The 20,923-nt window shown below is 39.6% G+C and overlaps 1 protein-coding gene across 2 annotated transcripts; it reads right to left on the bottom strand.

Moving 5' to 3' along the window:
• Positions 1-316: 316 nt before the first annotated feature.
• ZC3H14 (zinc finger CCCH-type containing 14) lies at positions 317-20,519 on the bottom strand. Of its 2 annotated transcripts, XM_085225473.1 has the most exons (17): positions 20,122-20,519; positions 19,309-19,351; positions 17,923-18,037; positions 14,911-14,951; positions 14,351-14,546; positions 13,587-14,007; positions 11,540-11,700; positions 10,438-10,538; positions 8,824-8,979; positions 7,487-7,561; positions 6,858-7,014; positions 5,115-5,332; positions 3,941-4,061; positions 3,067-3,203; positions 1,944-2,038; positions 1,205-1,311; positions 317-593 (listed from the first exon to the last, which is right to left on the bottom strand). In XM_085225473.1, the coding sequence occupies exons 1-17, from the start codon at positions 20,155-20,157 to the stop codon at positions 587-589; spliced, it is 2,187 nt and encodes a 728-aa protein (XP_085081599.1). In that variant the 5' UTR covers positions 20,158-20,519; the 3' UTR covers positions 317-586. The 2 variants fall into 2 exon arrangements, with proteins under 2 accessions (XP_085081599.1, XP_010710108.1); XM_010711806.4 differs by lacking the exons at positions 19,309-19,351; positions 20,122-20,519 and adding an exon at positions 15,391-15,523.
• Between the last annotated feature and the right edge of the window lie 404 nt (positions 20,520-20,923).

The following is a 20,923-nucleotide window of genomic DNA, read 5'->3' as shown; positions in this document are numbered from 1 at the left end:
TCTGCTTAATCGTTCTTGTTTATGAGGTTGTTTTTGTGCCCTCGTATGCCACTCTTTGAGAAAGCAGCCAGGGTATGATAACTATTACATGGCAAAAAGATCCACCAAACCATCAACTTTTCCTTCCCACTGAAGAGGTAAAGAGTTCAAGCACTGTTTGCTAGGACAACACTACGCGTCATACCAAACACCTGCTGAAAGGGAAAAAAAGTACTTCTGGCATAATCTTAATACAGGAATAAACTTCCTAATAACGGTACACTTCTTCAACACACCTAATCTTAAGCAAGAAACATTACCCAAACAGAACACAAAATGTGCTTTGAAAGTTTTTAATGGAATTTAAAGTAAACTTTATTACACAGACATCATCTTACCGTGTAAAAAAAAAATGTAAAATTGCTCAAGCTTACAAACTTGGAAAATTAGAGACATTTCAAGTATGCAATCAACTTTGTTTTATGAAAACAATGTATATTAAAAGTTCAAAACGCATGAATTCTTCTAACATCCCGTGCCCAGTGGTTAACTGTCCTTTCCACTACTGTCCAAAGGAGGCAAAGTTCAATCCCCATTTGTATCACCGTCATTCACTGAGGGGAAAGAGAGAAACAAGCCATGTAACTCCTAACCCTTTTGAAAAGATGAGTTCCTACCTTCCTACCTTTGTAGCAATCAAGAGTTTTTGTTTATTTTTTAAATGAGATTAAATGAAGTAAAGTGCTCAGGCAATTTGAGTATCTTTAAGATAGGCCAGTGACTGGAGCTTTGGGACAGCTGGAGCTGCTCTGCCACAGGATCTTCTGGCCTGAACAGAGAACTGCCCAGTTCACAAACGCTCAAAAGAAGAATCTGAACATTTTGTGGAAAAGACAGCTTGGTAAGAAAATAAGAGTGGTAAAGAACAACTGATGTTGTGTTTACCAACTTTTAGTTGAATAAGACTGAAAACCCAACACATCTAGGCCAGGATTTCAGCAGCTCTTCCACATTCTAACTCTAGGGCACTTGCATTATAGTGTTCCATCACATCAGTAAATGTTTATGGTACTGAGACCAGCCAGTACAGAGTTCTCCTCAAGAAAGATGCCTCTAAAAGCTATCTTTCTTCAAATAATCTTGGCTGTTGATCACAGACACTACACTCATAAGTAAAATTACATTTGTGACTTCAGTACAATTATCAAGAAAAAAAAAAAATCACCTGGTTTGAGTTCGAGTCCATTTCAAGGCATGGCGTGGAGGGACAGCAATAGTTGGATGGTAGAATGTGCAGTCTGGCCTTGTACACTGGGTGTTAAACCTACAATGCTAAAAATGAAAGCGTTTTAGAACAGGCTACTTTACGTTGGCTTTTTAACTCCCAAACAAGCTAACCTTGAGAGTTACATGGAAATTTGTATCGCTGTACGATGTTTCAGGTCATTCAACTAATGGTCTCACAGATGAGTGCTGTGTTCAACCCAGAGCAGAAAGGCATCCCTTCTTGTAAATATTGACTGTGAGTTAAATGCTCCAAGACCACCACTGAACTGACAGGTGGAAGCTCATTCATTTCAAGTATTTGTTTCAGCATCATTAGAGCTTGAAAAAGCACTAAGCTTCCTGGAGTGAAACTACGTATGGGCACAATTTTCAAGTATAAAAGCACTTCAGTTATAAAATCTTCTAATATAAGTTACATCGATGTACTCTGGTAACTGGTCAGTTGTTGAAGTTTTTGCATGCTGCAGCACACCTAAAGGAAAAACTCAGGAGTCCGAAATATATTGCTTTCAGATTTTTTTTTTTTTAAGTCATTGTATGTTGTTTCTGAGCTAAAATTATTAAAATGTGAAAAGTGAAAGCAAAAATTATGAAATGTTAGTGACATTTCCGACTCAAAGCAATGTATTTCAAGTACTTTGTAGAAAAGAAGCAAAGACACAGGAGATAGTTCTTACTTTTGGGTGGTAAAATGGACATTCCATTTTCTTACAAGCAGGAAAAAACTTGCACAGCGGGCTGCTGGAGGATATAGACTGTGTGGGCAGTGGTGCTAGTAAAAAAGAACAGGAAGATGACACCGATCAGAACAAATTGCTTTTTAAAATGTAATTCCACAAAGATATATCAATCCTTTCACAAGAAATTACATTTTATAATGCACCAAAGTTCTGCAAGAAGTACAGGAAAGCCATCACAGTGTGCTAAGTGGATCTCAGCCTGTGGTACAACAAGACTATCAGGTAATCACAAGCCTCAGTTCTCCACCATTTTACAGCAGAAGTCCCATGGTAACGCTTCCAACAAATTTAGCAGTGATCATGGTAGGAAAAAACTTCATGTGCTGCATTTAGAGAGCAGAAAGCCCGTTAGAGTGTAAGTCAATAGAAATGAAAAGCAAAGGCAGTGCACCCTCCAGGAACACACTGGAGCTGCTGGAAATGATACAGGAGATAAGCACACTGTATTATATCTGCTGATAAAGTAACAAAACTGCATCCTACTATGACTGAGGGCTAAGACACTTCCAAAAGATCACGACTTCGGTGGTGCAGAGGCCCTCTGCCTTGACACTGCTCAAGGGCTTAGGAATACCAGTGACGCTTCAAGCACAGCAATTGCTTTCATAGAGTAACCTCGTTCCCTGAAAGTCATCTTTTCACTACAAAAAGCAAATTCCTACAAAAAAATTAAAAGCTCACATATTTCATCCCTTCTGTTTTCAGTCTGCATCATAAGCTCTGTAACATGAATCAGTTGAGAACAAATTTGAGAACTGCAGTGCTGGCTAACTCCTCCAGCAGAAGGAGCTACTTGTGCAAGGCACCACTCTGGCTTTGCATAGAGGGTGAGATTTCATATAGACTCATGAGTAACAGCATTCTGGGATACATATGTATTTTTTTCTATAGCAAACACATTTGTCATAATTCTGGATTATTATTGTTATCTAACATTAAGACATCAAAGAAAATTAAGTCACATCACACAGAAATATATATTTTTTTCACCAATTACATTTTCTGCTCCTTCTATACTACCTTCCCTTCATTTAAGGCTCAGAAAACAAAAGGAGCTCACCTGGTTTTGGAGATGGAAGGGGGTTTCGTCGACTGGCATGAGTGTAAGGGCAGTCTGGCTTAGTGCATTTCGCATCATATTTACAGTTTGGATGGATGAACAAGCATTTATCAGCAAACTTGCAGTTGGGAAAAACTCTGAGTAAAAAGAAATTAAGATGTAAGCTCTAATTGGAGCAAAATCCTCAAGCAGCTGTTGCACATGAAAGCCAACCTATCGCATAGTGCCCAGAACTGCAGCAGGATCTGCACATGTATGTTAGTTACTTCCAAAGCCAAGCATGCAGACACACTGTACAAGCCATACACGACTCATCTGCATCCATTTCCCCTGTGTACTCTTTTCATACACAGCAAACAACAGAACTATTCCACACTCAGCTGCTTGTTGCAGGCTAAAGCACCATTCTTAGCGTGTAGTGCCGAGCAGCAGAGGCACTATGAATTCAGATGTTTGCATGGGGAGAGGGCACAGTTTCCAAAATGATACAGCTTATGTAGAGGAAATGCTATTCTGAATTTAGGTATGTGGGATTTAAAAAGGAAAATTCAAATAACTGAGTAAAAGAAGCCACCCAACATTTATCTCAAAACAGAAATGCTTCCTCTTTCACAAGCAGCAACAATCTAGAGAAGTCAAACGCTCAGTGCACATTCACAAGTTTGCCTTTGCTTTCAAATCAAAAATTACAGCAGCACCATATAATGGTACCTTAACATACCGAAAAGCATTGTGATATCCCACTGCCTAGTTCCACCAGTACCACAATAGATTTATGCTGCCTTGGGATAATTACCACCACAGAAGGGAAATTTGGAGCACTGAAGTAAAAATATTGTTAAGATTTGAAGTGGATGAGCTTTGTACTACTCACTTGCAAGGCTGTGTGGGGTGATGGTACACACATTCATCTCCATTTTTGCAAGCAGGCCAGTACTTGCAGCGCTCGAGCACCTTCTCCTGTTTCTGTAGCACATTCAGCTGTTCCATTTCCACTAGAAAGGAAAAGGAACAAACAGATCTGAGAACTTTTTGGTTCCATACACATATTGACTTACACAGTATAGTGTCATTGAAATTCAAAATATTTTCTATTTTTCATGTCCCCACCCACCTTAACTCAACTGATGACAAGCCTCTACTAAAAAGAAATGAATAACAGCAAAAATGTGTGTGTTTTTACAAGTAGGATTTATTATGGCACTTCAGGCTAACTTCATTTACCAATTAAGAATCCCTAACAGATAGATATTTATACCTGAAACACTTCCTGTACAACAAAGCTTTAGTCAGGAGCATGAATGAGGCAATGCTGGTAAAAGCACACATTTGTAAGGGTGGTACTCTAATATGTCTTTCACTGTACCTGTAAAAGGGTACCAATGAATCACAGAATTGCAAGGGTTGGAAGGGACCTCAAGAGTTCATAGAGTCCAAACTCCCTGCTAAAGCAGGTGCCCTACAATAGGTCACACAGGTCCAGATGGGTCCTGAATATCTCCAGAGAAGAGATCCAGAGATGTTCAAGTATCATTCTTTCAAAACAGAAACAATTTAAGCTTAGATTTCAGCACAGTTTCCCACGTTATTCAAAATATATTCCAGCAACTGAACTCAACCAGCACCTGATACTCAATGTACATTTTGAGTATCACAAATCTAGACAGAAACATTAAGGTTAATACATACTGATGCATTTGTTGGAGACATGGGAAAGCATTCATCACAAAATCTGCCTAATCAACCAGAAGTGCAGATTTCTGGTAATGAAGACAAACTACATTTTCAAGTGAGAAAGAAAAAATAAAAATCACCAGCACTGAGCTGTACAGAGAATTACTTAAGAGTGGTATTGCTCTCCTTTATCAAGATAAAGGCCTCTAAATATATGAACCCACTGAACTACCACCTTTCATTTGCCCCAAGGATGTTCTCATGGGAAAGATAAATACCACTGCTTTGATTTGTTGAGAATGATAACATCCAGAAGTTCTTCCTGCAATCAAACCACCACATTAGTATTAGATCCTGTTGGCAAGGGTAGTTACCATCAGAATTGTCTAGCTGCCGGGTTACAATCTGCTGTGCTCGAAGGCCTTTCAATCCTTTGCCTGCACATATATTTTGGGTAATTGGCTTTAATCCTTCAGTTATGTACATATCTTCCTCTTCTTGATCTGAAAGGTATCCCGGGGGACTGGGCACACCATCCAGTGTCACGATGAACTTGGGACTAGCAGGTTTCTCTGGCTGTGCAATCTGGTCTCTATAAAAGAAAGAAATGTCGTAAAAATAGATTCTTACTCAAGTCTCCCAAGTAAAAAATGTGAGCTGCCTTCTACCAATAGTATCACAAGCCAGAGAGTAACACAGCATCAAACTTTCTTATAAGACTAGCAATAATTAACTTCAATTACTCATAACTGTTTGCCTTCAGGAGTCTCTTGTACAGCAGTAAGTAATATAGCTCACAGCAGCATCCAGCAGAGAACTGAGGGTAGACTTAAGTTTGCTGCATTCTGCTAAACATACACATCTGAAAGCCACTAACAAACACAGACACAGGAAAGTGATTATTGTTTAAGGGAATTTTGTTTTGAGATGAATAAAGTGAAGGTAAATAACATTCTTGTAATCACAAACCTTTTAACACAAAAATTATCTCCTCAAAACTACTGAATAGCACATTATGAGACAATTAAGTGAAAGTTTTTGCACGAAGAACTTTAATGTTTAGCCTTATGAAAAGATCAATCCTTGGATCCTGTAAGTGACAATACTTAAAGGGGATAAAAAAAAAAAAAAAAAGTATAAAACCAGGAGATGCATGCATGTTTTCTCCACTCTTTCACTGTCCCATCCATTTCATCTGAGCAATTACCTAAACCAATGTGACTGTAAATATTTGGTAACTGACTATGGAACTCTTGTCTTTGACAAAAAGTGATGCTATAAACTTTGTTTCTCTATGAAACTGGGCTAAAAGCAACTAAGTGCAGAATGCCTCTAAAAAAGAGAGAAAAACAGTGCTGACAGCATGACTAGTCAGAACTCTTAAGTAGTCAGAAACAGTTCTGTTTACTGCCTCTCTCCTGACATCACAGCTGTCAACTGTGAATTGTGTCAACTACTCTGAAAGATTTTCCTTTGTGGTTTGCTCATTCACTGTTGGTTTTGGTCTTAATTACCACGTGCTGTTAATGCCAATCATAGAAATGAAACCTAAGTTTCCCAAACACAACGAGAGAGCACAGCAGCCCACAGCAATGAGGTACGTCATGTAACTATGAGTGGTTTTTGCTTAATAGGAGAGATGCAGACACATGCAGATAGAACTATTTGCCAGCAGGAATACTGAGTCCTTTAATGAAATAGAAAAATTATTGTATGCTGGTTATTCCTTCGGATAAATAAAAACACCCACAACGAATCATTTGCAACTGATGAGAAATTTAAACTCCTGGCCAAACTCACAAGGTGCCTTAAATCTCTTGTTCCACACACTGTGTGACTGTTGGTTTGTAGTACTGAGTTACATGCAGAATGTGCTGTTTTCCTTCCAATACTGGCAGCTCAAGCAAGGCTCTTACTCAATATTGCATTAAAAGGCATTTCATAATAAACACAAAAGAAAGTGAAACAGGTTCTGCCTTCTGCCCCACAGCAACATTCAACATTAGTTCATTTTTCACGATTACACAGATCTTGGCTGGATGTGCAAACCAACAGAATGGCTGAACGATTCCTTTCAATTCACAAACATTGTGACTTTATAAGAAATAACTTTCTACCGTGTCTGTATCAGACGTCCCGAGAGCACTCGCATTGCCTCTGTGGCCCTCTTTCCCAGTTGCTGATTCTGTGGTGCTATTTCCTCAGACAGTTTGGGCTTCTTCAAGATGAATGACCTCGTATCAGTATGGACCATCGATTCTCCATCGTAATAATCTGATTTGGGAGAAAAATTACATTTAAAAAAAAAAAAATCACAAAAATAATCATGTAGTTGCACTCTGACTTACATCATAACTAACAAAATTCCATTTACATGGCCAATGAACTACATTTCTTTTGCTCTAAATTCTTACTAGTAGCTTACAGAGAACATGTTTACTTTCTTGCTTTTTCCACAAATATTGATCAGTGGGAACCATAGACAATATTAGGCTTGCACAGAAAATCTTGCACTGGAATGTAATAATACTGTACTGAACCAGCACTGAAGGAAACATACACACAAAATCTCTCAGCTCTGAACATCTGTTGATGTAACAGTTTTTCTCCTGAGACATATAGAAAGTAGAAAATACTAGAAATCAGTATCAATGACTGGAAAGGAAATTTTCTTTCAGTATTCACTACCAGTAGCATTTGAGAACGAGCAAATTTTCATTAGGAATAAAAGATCATGAGATGTAACCTTGAGTTATTTGCAAGGTATCCTCAACGATGGGATCTACCTGCAGCCGAGAAGAGAGCTCCTTTTGTTCTGCTCCTAAAACAAAGAAACAAACAAAAAAAACACACCAAGAATCAGAAGCGTAATTTACTCTGTGTCACAATGCAACTATAGACTAATGCATGAAGCTTTAAAAATGAAGCTGTAGAACTGAAGCATACTCTCATAGATCGTAACTCCCCCACAACTTGAACAGTGAAGTCTGTTCTCATTAAGCACCCCTTTCTTCATTGTTTCAGAAACAAGTTTGCTCTAGACAGATAGCATAGCTGTCTGGAGGTGACGATTCAGAGAACACATACACCCATGACAGCAGCTCCCTGCAACAGACTGGGTTCTTTTTACAAAGAGGAGAAACAAATAGCAACATTCCATATCTGACTGACAGCTTGAGAAAAACTATTTTGCTTTCTGTTTCTTAAGATGTCGTTTCCATTTCAGCTCAGTTCAGGAAAAGAGCCATAACTTTCTGTACATCAATTCAGAAACTGAGAAATGTTTTTCTTCCGTATTTTACAGACACAATTCCAACTATTTTGTTGGAATCCTTTTGTTTCCATAAGGAATGTTTACCAATCCTCACCAATGACAAAGAACTGAGGTAACATAGACCTTAAACCAAATTTTGCTCAGCAATCTGAGTTAGTAAGAGTAAACTGATTTCTCAAAGGAGCATTTTTCTACCACATTACTTCTGTAACTGCTTGTAACACACATATTCTTTCATGCTGAAAAAACAGTCTGATTACCATCAGACACTATACCATTTTCCCTTAAAGAGTTTTCTAACAGAAGCAAAAGTAAAGCTTACTATTCATAGTTACAACTATCCGACACTGACACAACAAAGTAAAACTTTAAAACTCTTTGTGTGATTAACACACTGGAAAGAATCTCTAATACTACATATGCTACAAAATTGTTCCAAGCATACGTTATCTTAACTCTCACATAAGCTTTACAATAGCACTACTCCTACAAGATATCAAGGAAAAAAAATGCAAAGAATTCACCATACATGGATAAATTCACTTATTGTATTTGTTTATGCAAAATCATTCTTCCATGATAGACCAGAATGTGCTGTATCATCCTTTGTTTGCTGATTAACTTATCTGAGGTTATCTGTGTATGGTTATATTCCACAGCAATGCTTCAAAAAGTTTCTTGGTTTTCAGGTCATTTCCACATGCAATTCTTGAGGATGACTTAAAAATTAAACACCTCTTTTTCTTTGCTCAGCCTGCTGTAAAATGACATTCTCTGGTATAAATTATTAAAGAATATTATCAGATGACCTTGAATTCCTTCAACTGTCTGCTCCTTTGGCTCTTCTACTTGAAGCTGAGAACACAGAGCAGGGAGTCTGCTTTGCAGATGGATTACTTCTAAGTGAGATTCTTCTGGGCTGATTCGAGTTCTTGGTGCAACGGGAACAGTCTGTTTCTGTGGAACTTCAAATGCAGAAACAACGGTAAATCACTTAATCTAATCCAAGCACTACTTTTACATACGAAACTAAAATAACTCTAATAAATTACACACACAAACCTCAACCATCTGTTTAGATAAAAAGGATCTTTAGCTACCTGTATGATTCTCAGTGAGAAAGTGCATTCATGGATGTGCACAGAACACTCAATGAGCTCTATCACAGAACATCTACTTGTAAGAAAAAAAATGAATGAAGGAGTCAAACATCTCATGCTTTTAGATCAAGTTATCAGCACCCACACAACATTGAAAATATTAGTAACTACTAGAAAGCAAGAAACAGGTTCCCAATGACCATTCTGTAAATACATTAATGTAGAAGGAAGATACTTCCTGTGATTCTTACAGGTTCTGCAAGAGAGCAGGCAAGAAATTTTGGATAGCCCTCAGTCTTGCTCCAGATAGCATAAAAGTAATGGTTCAGGCAGCTTAGTGAGTGCTCCTTCCCTGCCAACATGCAATGCTTCATTCTGACAGCACGTCCAATGAAATGACAGCACACAGGCAACAGCTAGATTTGCCCTTCGTCAAAGTTTTTCCTAGCGAGTAAAAATGAATGCCAACACATAGGCAACTGCTGAGTTGCTGCACCCAGAGCATCTCAGTATCTAAAACCACAGAACTAAAGTTCTGCTTATAGAGAATATAAGCTCATACACCAAACAATATGTTCCTTGTAATTCGGCATCTTGTTTACCTACATCCATTATATTTTGATTTTTTTGCTGTTTGGCTTTCTTCTCCTCTCAAAAGGAAAGAACAGAGCACACAAACAATTAGTTGCAACAATATGTCTAGTAGTGAGTACTTTCTCCTTAGCAACTGTTAACACTTGAAAAAACTTCTGGTACTTTCATTTTGTAGAAGAGAAGGTTCCTAGGAGCACTCATTACAGCCTTCCATACTTGAAGGGAGCCTATAAACAGCAGGGAGACTGGCATTTTACGTGGTCTGATAGTGATGTGACAAGGAGGAATGGCTTCAAACTAAAAAACAAGAGATTTAGACTAGATGTTAAGCAGAAATTTTTTCAGATGTAGGTTGGATGGCACCCTGGGCAGCCTGATCTGGCAGGTGCAAGTTTGCCCACGGCAGACGGGTTGGAAACAGATGGCTTTTTTAAGGTCTCTTCTAATTCAAGCCATTCTATGATTTTACGGTTTTGCCTCTATACACTGTACAGGCTTACTGTGTTGACTGATATATTTTAAATATTTCTTTCTTCCCCTGTGTACACTCATAATTCATCACTGAAGACTGTTACTGTAATGTACACAGGACATGGAAAATCCCTTATGTATCACTGACATCCACCATTCAACACTGTTTTATCTCCAAGTGCTATGTTCAGACTGGATACATAAAACAGGGCTTGGAATTCCTACAGCTCAGCATAAGCATAAAATAATGCTACTTACCTGCAGAATAATTTGTTGTTTTTGTAACTGATTCCTGTGCTTCGGAGATTGCTTTCAGTATTAAATTCTTATTGGCCTGTTTTGAAGGTGGCAGCGAAGGTCTAAATGAGGTGAAAAAAAAAAACAATTAATTGTAGATGGATTGCAACAGTAACCACATCCATGCTAAACACAGGTATTTTAACACATTAACAAGTTACAGATAGAAATCATCACCTAAAAACTCACTTTGTTTATGCTTTCAACCTGTTAAACTACTCTCTGAATGAACGGGGATCCATAAAGTGCTCACAAAAGCAAAGTCCATTTTACCTCTCGTCTTCAGTTGCTACAAAACCATGCTGCTTCTGAAATGCATAAATTCTGTTACCCCTCTCCACCCACCTCACATTCCTGTTACTATGTGTGAGTTGGTACTAATTGTGTAGCTGCCTCAGGCAGTAAGATCCAGATGAAGACTGATTTTGTCAAAACTCCATTAGTTATTAAAAAAAAAAAAAAAAAGCTTTCCTTTTCTCTTTGAACATTAAAGTTTAAATCAGGCATGCTGTGGTGCTGGAGATAAGTTCAGCTTAAAGCAAACTGTATACAAGCTAGCACTGCACAGCTGCCTGGTCCATAGTTTAAATGCTTTTCCCCTCAGTGCTGGAAGTCAGACACAAACTGCTGACGGACCTTGACTAACACCTGACACTCAAACAGAATAGGGTGGGGAGTAATATCTTAAATCTTCTGAAAAGTCAAAACAATCTTAAAGCTAGAGCAACATAAAGAGGCAAATTTCACATTAAAAATATATCCATTAGTTTTTGATCTAAAGTAATAGAGATGGAAATGACAGCAGCAGGCGCAGTGTCAAAAAGAAAATTAGCTTTGTCTGATCAGTGACAACTGGATTGAAAATACTCTGGAAAAAAGGCTGGAATAAACAGGCAGCTCACTCACAAAAGTGTGAGAGAGTACAAAATGTAGAAATGGCCTACTGATTTTTTTCTGGCAGTTTTCAGAACTGCAAACAGTTTCCACCAATGTCTATTTTCAAATTTTTTTGTTCACTAAGTTTTTTCTGGAAATTACATAGAATCACTGTGATCTTAAGTACCTTCTTTCTGGCTTTGCAGGTACAGACACACTGCTGGAGATGCTTCCTGTCCGCAGTCCATAGTCCTCCTCCTCCTCCTCTTCTTCACCGTCGTTACAGAACTTTTTAACCTTGACTACTGAGCTTACAATAGGCAACCTTCTCTTCCTGGAGCCTTCTTCCTGCAGCAAACAGAACAGCCAAAACAATTCATTCAGCATAACGCACACATTAATAAGCAAGCAAAGGAAATACTGCTATTCTACTTACAACCAGAAGATGGGGAACTTGCATTCAAATTGCACGAACCTAAGACTAAGACATCACGTACAGAAGTAAATGACAGTCAGCAATGGAGAACATGAACATCAGATACATTAATGAGGAAGTACCTCATTAAAAATGTGACAGTAAACAACACTTAGAAAAGGAGGGGAATGAAGTCTAAAGAAAAGATAATTTATTGGACAGTACAGAAAAAAGCAACCCACAATGCCTTTCAGGGTGCACCCATTAAAATTATTATAGAGAAAAGAGAAATAACTGAGAATGACTTTCTCCCATGCAGTAAATCTAATTTTTAGATCAGTATAAAGATTAAGTTCTAGTTATCTGGCATGTTCCAAAGGATGCTAGCAGCTTTGCAGTCAGTTTGGTGGAGCTCAGAAGTACAAGATGCTTCTTCCGACAGCCCCTCACCACAACCACAATGCACACGGTAGTGACATTTAAATGCTAGCCTGTGGAAAAGCACTGCAGGAGCAATTCATATCAGTACTTCCTATAGGAACCACCACTCAGCACTGAACTGTACAAGAACATAGTGTACAAACCTAGCAGTGCCTCATCTGTGACCTTCAATAGACCATATGTCCTCCAAGGAGGGAAAAATCTCCTAAGGAGTAGATCTGGACTACACCAATACATAGGACATATGCAATTAAAAACAAAACAAACAACACAAACCAATTCCTAAATAAAATAAATTTTTAAAGAAAAGATTTTCCAAACCATGAGGACTTGCCTAAAGATGCAGCACAGTACAGCAAAGGCCCACAGTTCTAGTTAACACTACTGAAATAGCACTCTTCTGGAGATTACTAATGAAATACCAATAGAAGAAAAGTGTCAAGATTTTCTCCTCGTGCAACCAACAAGAGCTGTGACTCAATTGTCAACAATTTATGTGCAGCCTTATACAAATCCCTACACTTTAATTGTCACTTACCCAGCTTAAAAACCAAAGACATCAGCAAACATCTCTACAAAGCTTTCTATATTTTCAAAAATAAAATCACTCTCCATTTACAAAAATCAGTTAAGTTGTAGCAAAGATAGAGAACTACATACAGAATGGGAAACAGAGATGAGATGAAATACAATGTAAGTAAAATGTCTGCTTTGTTACAACATCAGCCATAACAATCTTCATCCCACTCACAGAGATCTCTTAATGGATAGTCTTAAAACTAATGCTGCCTGGGTTAGTCTGACTTCCCAAGCTAGTAATGTAGCAACCATCTCTCAGTTTGCATTCGTACAAAACCTATCACAAAAAGTGCTTAAATGCCATGGCTCTAAACAGTAAAACAATGATCCAAATAAGTAAAGTATCTGGGCCTTAGAGACTAATGTGTACCTAACACATGTATGGTGTAATTATGAATAAATCTTATTCTAAAAACACAGACTTGCAGAACTGTAGATTTACAAAGCACTTAAAAGCACCATGCTAACCCAAAGCTCTTATCTACAATAAAAATAATTATTTCTGTTTAATCACATTCATCACAGCACAATGCTCACACGTTAGTTCAACTCAAAACGGCATCAAGATGTACAAGCTAATTAATTCAGCCATACAGCATCCTGTGACGTGACGACGTTGAACTCCACAATGCCTACCTAACAGTGGACCCAAAGAACAAAATCTCAAACCAACTCATACCAGTAACATTAGTCCTCTGATTTTTTCCCAGGTGAAGATTTCACTGAAAGAGTACATAGAAATTCAGGCTCCCAGCAAGTGAGAGACACAGCAATAATCACGGTCAATGATCTTACTAACCTCACTGCCCACTTTATCGGCACTGAGTTTGGAGGTGGGTCTGTAACTCTCCGCTAAGCTGCCAAATGCTTCTGGATTGCACAGCTGGACTGTTTCCAAAGACCTGCAGCTCTGTGTATCTAACGGCCGGCTCCCCTGCAGGTTGCCTTGCTGCGGCAATCTGTGCACCTGTAAGCTGCCATCTGCACTCCTGCTAGCTGGTGGTCGGTAGATTTCAGCAGTAGGTCGAGAAGAACCGTAAGTTACAGTTACAATAGGTTTCTTCCGTGACAAAGGATTCTCCTGTACAAAGTTTAGGTCCTCATCAATTAGATCATCTGGTTCGGGTTTAATGTCAATTACAGCTTCAGAAGGTGACAATTCCCTCAAGGGCTTGACTGTAGACATTAAGCGGGAGGCAGAACCATCTTCACAAGACTGCCTGATAAAACAAGAAATTGTCAAACATTAACTCTGCAAATAAATTACTAAAAAATTCTGGCTTTATAAAACAAAGCCAGATGGGAAGATTCATGAAGGTATTACTTCTTATACAAACCCACCACAACGATCACCATTTTTGTTAATTAATCTAAGCACATCTATTCCTGAAAGAAACAATACAATTCCTGAATTAATGTTTTTTTATTTAACAAATTATTGATATGCCTTCCTCTTCAAAACTACATTGATCTTTCCAAGTAACCGCATTCTTCAGAACAACTACCACAGTCACACAACTCCAAAAGGTTTAACTTATGTCAGTAAGCCATCAGCAGCCTTACCGTGAAGCAGTGTTTCTTTGTTCCTGTGAACTGGTTGAAACTCTTGAGTCAGTTCTTTCAGATCGAGTGCTGGAGACTGGAAGAGGTGGCAAGGTGTCCTCACGCCTCCTCTCATCACTCACACATGAGCTACTTTTGCTGGAAGAATGGTTGCTCTCAAAAATATTAGGTTCTGAAGATTTTGTACCAGATGGCTCTGCAAAGACAGGTACCTTTAGTTTTATATCAAAGAAGAGCAGTAGAGATTTTGCAATAAGTCTATCAAGGCAAATGTAGCAAATGAGACATCACTCATATGAAAATAGACCAATAGACCTTAAAAGTTTTTTCAGCTAAAAATATTGGTAAGAAATGTTGGGCATGGGAATAAATTCCTCATCTCCAAAAAAAAAAAAACCAAAAAAAAAACCCACACCCTCACATTTTCTAAAAGGATCCAAAATAACCATAGAAATTTAAACTAACAAAACAGTCAGATAAAATATTACTTGAAACTAGACATGCAACACTACATTGAGAAGATAAACTCAATTTCACTCAAAATTCATTTTCTTACTTACCAGTAGTTACAGATCGCAGCTTATCCAAAACACCATGGAGCCTGAAAGAGAAGGAGGAGAGAAGAAGAAGCAAAAGAGAAAAAGGAGAAATAGAAAAACTTTAATTCAGAAACATAATCTTTCAGAAATCAACTGTCCTTCCTCTGTTAGAATTCGGGTCTTATTTCTACAAGGCTTCACTTTCGAACCAACTGCCAATGTCTAACCTCAAAACCTGAGGCTTTAAGCATCTTCAGTGAGCAAACATCATACATACAGGTGGGGTATTCACCACATCATCTACTGTAGGCGTTTCGTTGGCTTACTGAATGAAGCCAGTACTTTCTACTGTTCCACTACAATTGTTAGCGTGAGTTAAATGCCTTCAAAAGGAGTGATTTGGAAAACCTAAATTAGAAGCCTCAAGTACAAACAAGAATTTTGTTTCATATACAAAACTTTAGTTACACAGCAAAGTTAAAAATAATTCTAAATACAAACCTAAAAAATATACAATTCACAGCACTTAATACAACTTGGGTTCTTCCAATACGCTTTGTGTTTACCGACAATATTCTTCGAGACATGTTGGTGAGCAAAAACATTTCAGCGAGGTACCAAATTTGCTGCTTGCCTGTGAAAAAGGTACCAAGCTGAAGCAATACAGAAAAATCAAAAGGCTAAGAAATAATGCTCTTTAAAAACAAACATGCATTACAAAGAGAATTAAAAACAAAAACTACAGTAAAATAAAACATTTAAGCACATAACCTAGATAGAATCCCAACCTGATCAGGGGCATCTCCATAATTTAGACTGAGTACAAGAAAGGAGTCAAAGAGCAAAACGGTAGTGAAAACCAGGAGAAACAAAAATGCATGCAAATATAAGCAAGACTTTTCACTAGAACGCCATTAAAGATTTTGTCAGCCAAGTTCTGCTGGTGTGACCACTGCGGATCAGTTTTCACAGTGACCCTCAGCTATCTGTGACATGACACCTGGTTCACAGTATGAAGTGTTGGCCAACGAGCAGGAGCGGCCAGTTCTGCCACAGAACTGCAGTGAAACTTTTACTAGATCACCCAGAAATACTGGCTACAGAGAAAAAACAAGGCAGCATGGTCTCATTGAGTACTTCATCGAGCCAGGCACTCATTCCTTAAGTAAAAATTAAAAATTCTGAGCTGCTTTCAAAAGAAAAAAAAAAAACCAACACAAAAACCAATCAAATACAGCAAGCTAACTACAATACTACATCATTTCTTTCCCCACAAGTCCTCATGCAGTCTTCTGCATACATTTCATCTTTTCAATCACTCTTTTAAACAATTCCTATTTCATCATCTAATAAAGCACCCTGAAATAGAATTTATATTTATTAACAAGTGCAGATACTCAACTGAAAGTGGAATTTAAACAGGAAACGTGAAAAGCAGCAGGAGACATAATACCTACCATACAGTTGATATTCAGTTGATATAAAGAAAGACAAGACAAATCTTGATTTCCTCCTGTTGAAATTTACTTTCTCTTCGTCTTTATTGGTTTTCAATAAAGTTTATTTCACTTACAAAGCCAAAATAGTGTTTCCTGCTGCCTATTGCTGCTTTTTTAGCATGTATCGAGATTCAGAGAAAATTAAACTCATCAACATGTTAATCTAATTTGTCCAATAGATTCCCAATATTAATGTTAAAAAAACTACTGCATGACTTACTAACAGGGTAAAGGTCAAAAATTTTGTTTAGGCATGTCATAAGAGGGAATAAAGCACAAAAATACTACAACTTAAGACAAAAAAAAAAAAGGATTCAAGGCTAATTGCACTTCCCATCCTCACATTTTTGACAAATTGACAAATACTTATATTTTTGACAAATATTACTTTCAAAGTTTTGAAAGTAAACTCAATTATACTCCTACAAGTAATACTGTCAACTGGAAATCCATTGGTTTAAATAATCAATACAGTGAATTGTAATAACTGGAACTAGTTTTTACTTTTTGCTGATGTTTATGGCTTGAAAACATACTCAACTTCTTAGATATTTATGTTGCTATTTAATTGCATTAAAGTTTCTAACTAAACAAAACTCTGACAAATTGCACAGAAGCGCTGGAAATGAACGTATCCAGTCAGAATGAAAATTACAAAGGAAATAAACATAAAAAGAAGGAAATAGGCAGTATGTCTCTCATCTGTACATATCAAAGTAGTTTTCCTTAAAATGATGTTGGATTAGAGATCTGAAGATAAGATGAACTTTAAAAAATATGCAACTTTGATATGCCCCAAAAAACCTCTGGAGTGACACAGTAGCTGCCAAATACCATAGAAGAAAACGCTTAAGAAGTACTGTCATGTCTAAAGCTCTCATACAGCATAGAACAAATTAATTCACCGTTGTCAGGACTTTAGGAAAAAAAAAAGTTCATCTGTTGCTCATTTGTCCTCTTCACAGTAATTGTGGGGTTCTCTTTTTGTTTTGTACAGCTGGGTAGTGCGATAAATAAACAGCCTGAGAGGTGGGAATACCTAAACATTTGGTGCTAAGCCCTGTCAAAGACAGCACACAGAATTAGATTCACTACTCATCTGTCCTGTAATTCCTACATGCAACAGCTATCTGAAGCACTACTAGCAGAAAAGAAGTTGTTTTTAAAATGATTACTTTTAAAGAATTAACTGCAGTATATAAACCTCCCACGCTCACAGTCGGCTTTGCACAAATTACTTTTTAAGTCAAGACACAATGCTCACTTACCTGAGCATTTCAAACTTCATTCAAAAATCTGACTGCTTTTATAAGCAAAACAAGATCTTAAGCCTTCCAGTTACCTTTGAAACTATTTATCACTGCAGTCATTTAAGTGCTGACAAACTAAAAATTATTTATTTATTAGGGCTGCAAAGTAAAAAGTTTTGAATAATGTACATAATGAGAAGATAAGTAAATGCTTACATTCTCAAGTTTCACTTATATGAAGGAATTTACTGATAAGAAGAGTGATAATTAGCTGACAAACATACCATACAGTAAACCTGACAGTATTGTTTCCAAGGAAAAGCGAAAGGTCTTCTGTCATCTGCTCCTGACTCTTCTTATTGGCCACCATAACCATAATATAATCAGGGAGCTCTTCATCTAATAAAAGGAGAAATATGTTGTTTTAAAGTATAACAAATCATAAACCCCACGTTTTTCTATAAGGCCTCTGGTAGATAGATTATGAGGTTAGCAAATTAACAAGGCTTCCATTTCAACTGTGGTTTAATACAACTTTCAGCCACGAATGAGAAGTAAAAGATTGCAAATTTCACAAGAGCATAAGCTGAAGATAAGATCAAAGTATTTGTTAAGTGAATAAATAAAAAAGAAAAAGGACAGGATAAGAGCAAAACACTCTGTTGGTTGATTAAAAAAAGAAAAACAAAGTCACTTAACAAAATAGACAACTTGAAATGGTGACAAAGACTTAGCAATGAAAAAACACCCTAAACATGGTTCCCTGGAAGTGGCTGAGTTCAAAAAGTCAGACCATAGAATCAAAATAAATTGATTCTGCAAATACAATGTCCCATTTTAAACTGGAACAAAAATGAGTCAAGGTCAAACTACAAACTGGGAGCCTGGACCTGCAAGCCACAGGATCTCTGAATTATGGTCTCAATTCCATTCCTTCATCAGTAGTCAAAGGAACAGCACAAATTACAAGGCATTTGTAAGACTACTTCCAAAAGAGCACTGTGTTTAACTGTCAACTTTTAGAGCTGTAGAAAACAAAAACAGAAAACACACTCTAAATGGAAAACTATGTAGCACAAACATGCAAAATGTATTTCTGACATGGCCTTTCATACTTCTAAAGCAGTCAACCTCACCCTGCCTCACAGTAATATCCTTTCTCCTAGTTCTAACAAATGTCTGAAATTCAAAATGTTGTGAAAAAGATCCCTAAGAAAGACTGACTGTCTCAGAGTGGTCACAGGTAACTGATGTTACATGAAGGGATTTTGCTTCATATGACCTTTCTTCTTGTGCTTTAAATAACCTTCTTTCAATATTTAAAAAGACACATAATCATTTGTTTGTTTCTTTTTCAAATCCTTTGCCACAGCATCTCCCTAAAAGGGGAGACTGTCAGCCTCGCTTGTTATTCCATTCATTCGTTTCTAAGTTCTGCTCCCCCTTACTCCAGGGCTATCCATTTTGTGAAGGAAGCCTTTTTATTTTTCATATTAGCCCAGCAGTAACTCAGCCTGGAGGTAACTCAACTCATGTTTGAGGTTTCTGCATGTGGCAACACAGTTAACAATAAGTAAATACATTGTTCCAGAGAATGGCATTATCTATCTGCTTGTTTCCCACTGACCAACAAACTTAGGGTTGATTGCTAAACAAGTGGTAAAACTTACCGACATAAGCTCCCAGCTCCTGCAACTTTCCTTTTATAGCACCCTAGAAAATAATGAAACAACATTGAAGGGACAGAACAATGCGCTTTAAAATGCAAAATTGTGCGAGCCTCACTTAGTGACGCTTTCCTCCTTAAATATCTGAACGTTTTGGCATAACAGACATCGCTTTTCCTGTTCTTCGCATCTAAGTGCTGTTACAGAGCGACTGCCAGCACAACAGCGAGAACCGCACTACCAGACAACCCCCAGGTCCCAGCCCCTTCTTAAGCAAAGGCCTTCCGCTCCCAAGGCGCAGAGACAAAAGTCCCGGATGGTTTCAGAAGGTCATTCATTCCTGCCGGGACTTCCAACGCCATCACCGAGCGGAAGCAACTGACAACCTTCTCCCGCTGGGCACACGGGCTGGCACCAATCCGCCCGCTCCGCTCCGGGCAGCCCCTGGCTCCGGGCCCGCGTCCCGCGGTGCCCCAGGCCTCGTCCTGCAGCTCCGAGGGAAGGAGAGGCGGCAGCTGCCCGCCGGGCTGCGGGGCCCGGCCCCCTTCCCAAAGCAACGCTAACTTCCCCGCCGGCATCCCTCCCCGGGGAACGCCAGGGCCGAAGGCATCCCGCGGCTCCCGATTCGCCCCACCGCCTCCTTCCCCCGGGAGAAGGGAACCCGGCGGAGCCGGCCCCGCGGCGGCCTGGCCTTCAGGGGAGGCCGGAGGGAGCCCGGACCCTCGGCCGTCGGCGGGGCCCAACCCCGCGAGCGGGGGTTGAGGTCGAACCCCGGCTGCAGGCACGCGAGGAGCGACCCGGCCGCTTCTCTCTCACCCGGATCTTGCGGCTGATCTCCGTGCCGATCTCCATGGCCGCGCCGTTCCGTGCAGCGGCCCGCCCGCTCCCGTCCCCGCGCGGGCCGTGCAGCGCAGCGCCGGGCAATGCGCGGCCTCCGCCTGCGGCGCCCCCTGCCGGGCCCCGCCGAGCCCTCCGCGCCGCCTCGCCGGGCCCGGGCCGCCCGGTTCGGGCCGCCGCCGGGTCAGCGCGGAGGAGCGAGCGGCAGCAGGGAGAGGAGAGCGGGTCGAGTCGGGGGCGGCGGTGGGGCACGGCGGCAGTCACGCGGGCGGAGGGAAGCGGGCTCGCTCGACCGCCCTTCGCTCGGCGCTGCTGTCTCCCGCTCGGGGCCCGCGCCGGTCAGAGCCCTCACGCCCGAGGGAGGTCTCCCTCCACCGGACTCCTCGTAAATGCTTTGTCCTGCGCGCTCCGGGGTCCGCAGCCTGCAGGGGGTGGCCTGCTGGGACCCGGCCCGGCGGCTCTCTGGGTCTGAGCCCGAGTTAACAAATATACGTACGTCTCTCTGACATCTGCCAGTGTTATTGCTACGAGGGATTGCTTTCTGAGGGAGCGGGAACTACGCAGAGGAGACAGAAGGCAGACGAACAGAAAATAAGTCATGCCATTTGTCTCCTGCACCAATGTCCCATGTCACTTCAGTGGTGACAGTTCAGTGGGCAGTGAAGAACAGAAAGATCAGCATATAAAGTGTCTTTTAACAGTAATAATGCTTGAAGTTTACTTTACCCAATGGCAACAGCTGTTTCAATCTCTTTCTGCATCACGGCTCCTAATATAAACC

The sequence above is a fragment of the Meleagris gallopavo genome, chromosome 5, assembly GCF_905368555.1.
Source record: "Meleagris gallopavo chromosome 5, MGAL_WU_HG_1.1, whole genome shotgun sequence".
NCBI classification, from domain to species: Eukaryota; Metazoa; Chordata; class Aves; order Galliformes; family Phasianidae; genus Meleagris; species Meleagris gallopavo.
Note: the sequence above shows the minus strand (reverse complement) of the source record. Positions and strands in the feature narration are given on the sequence as shown.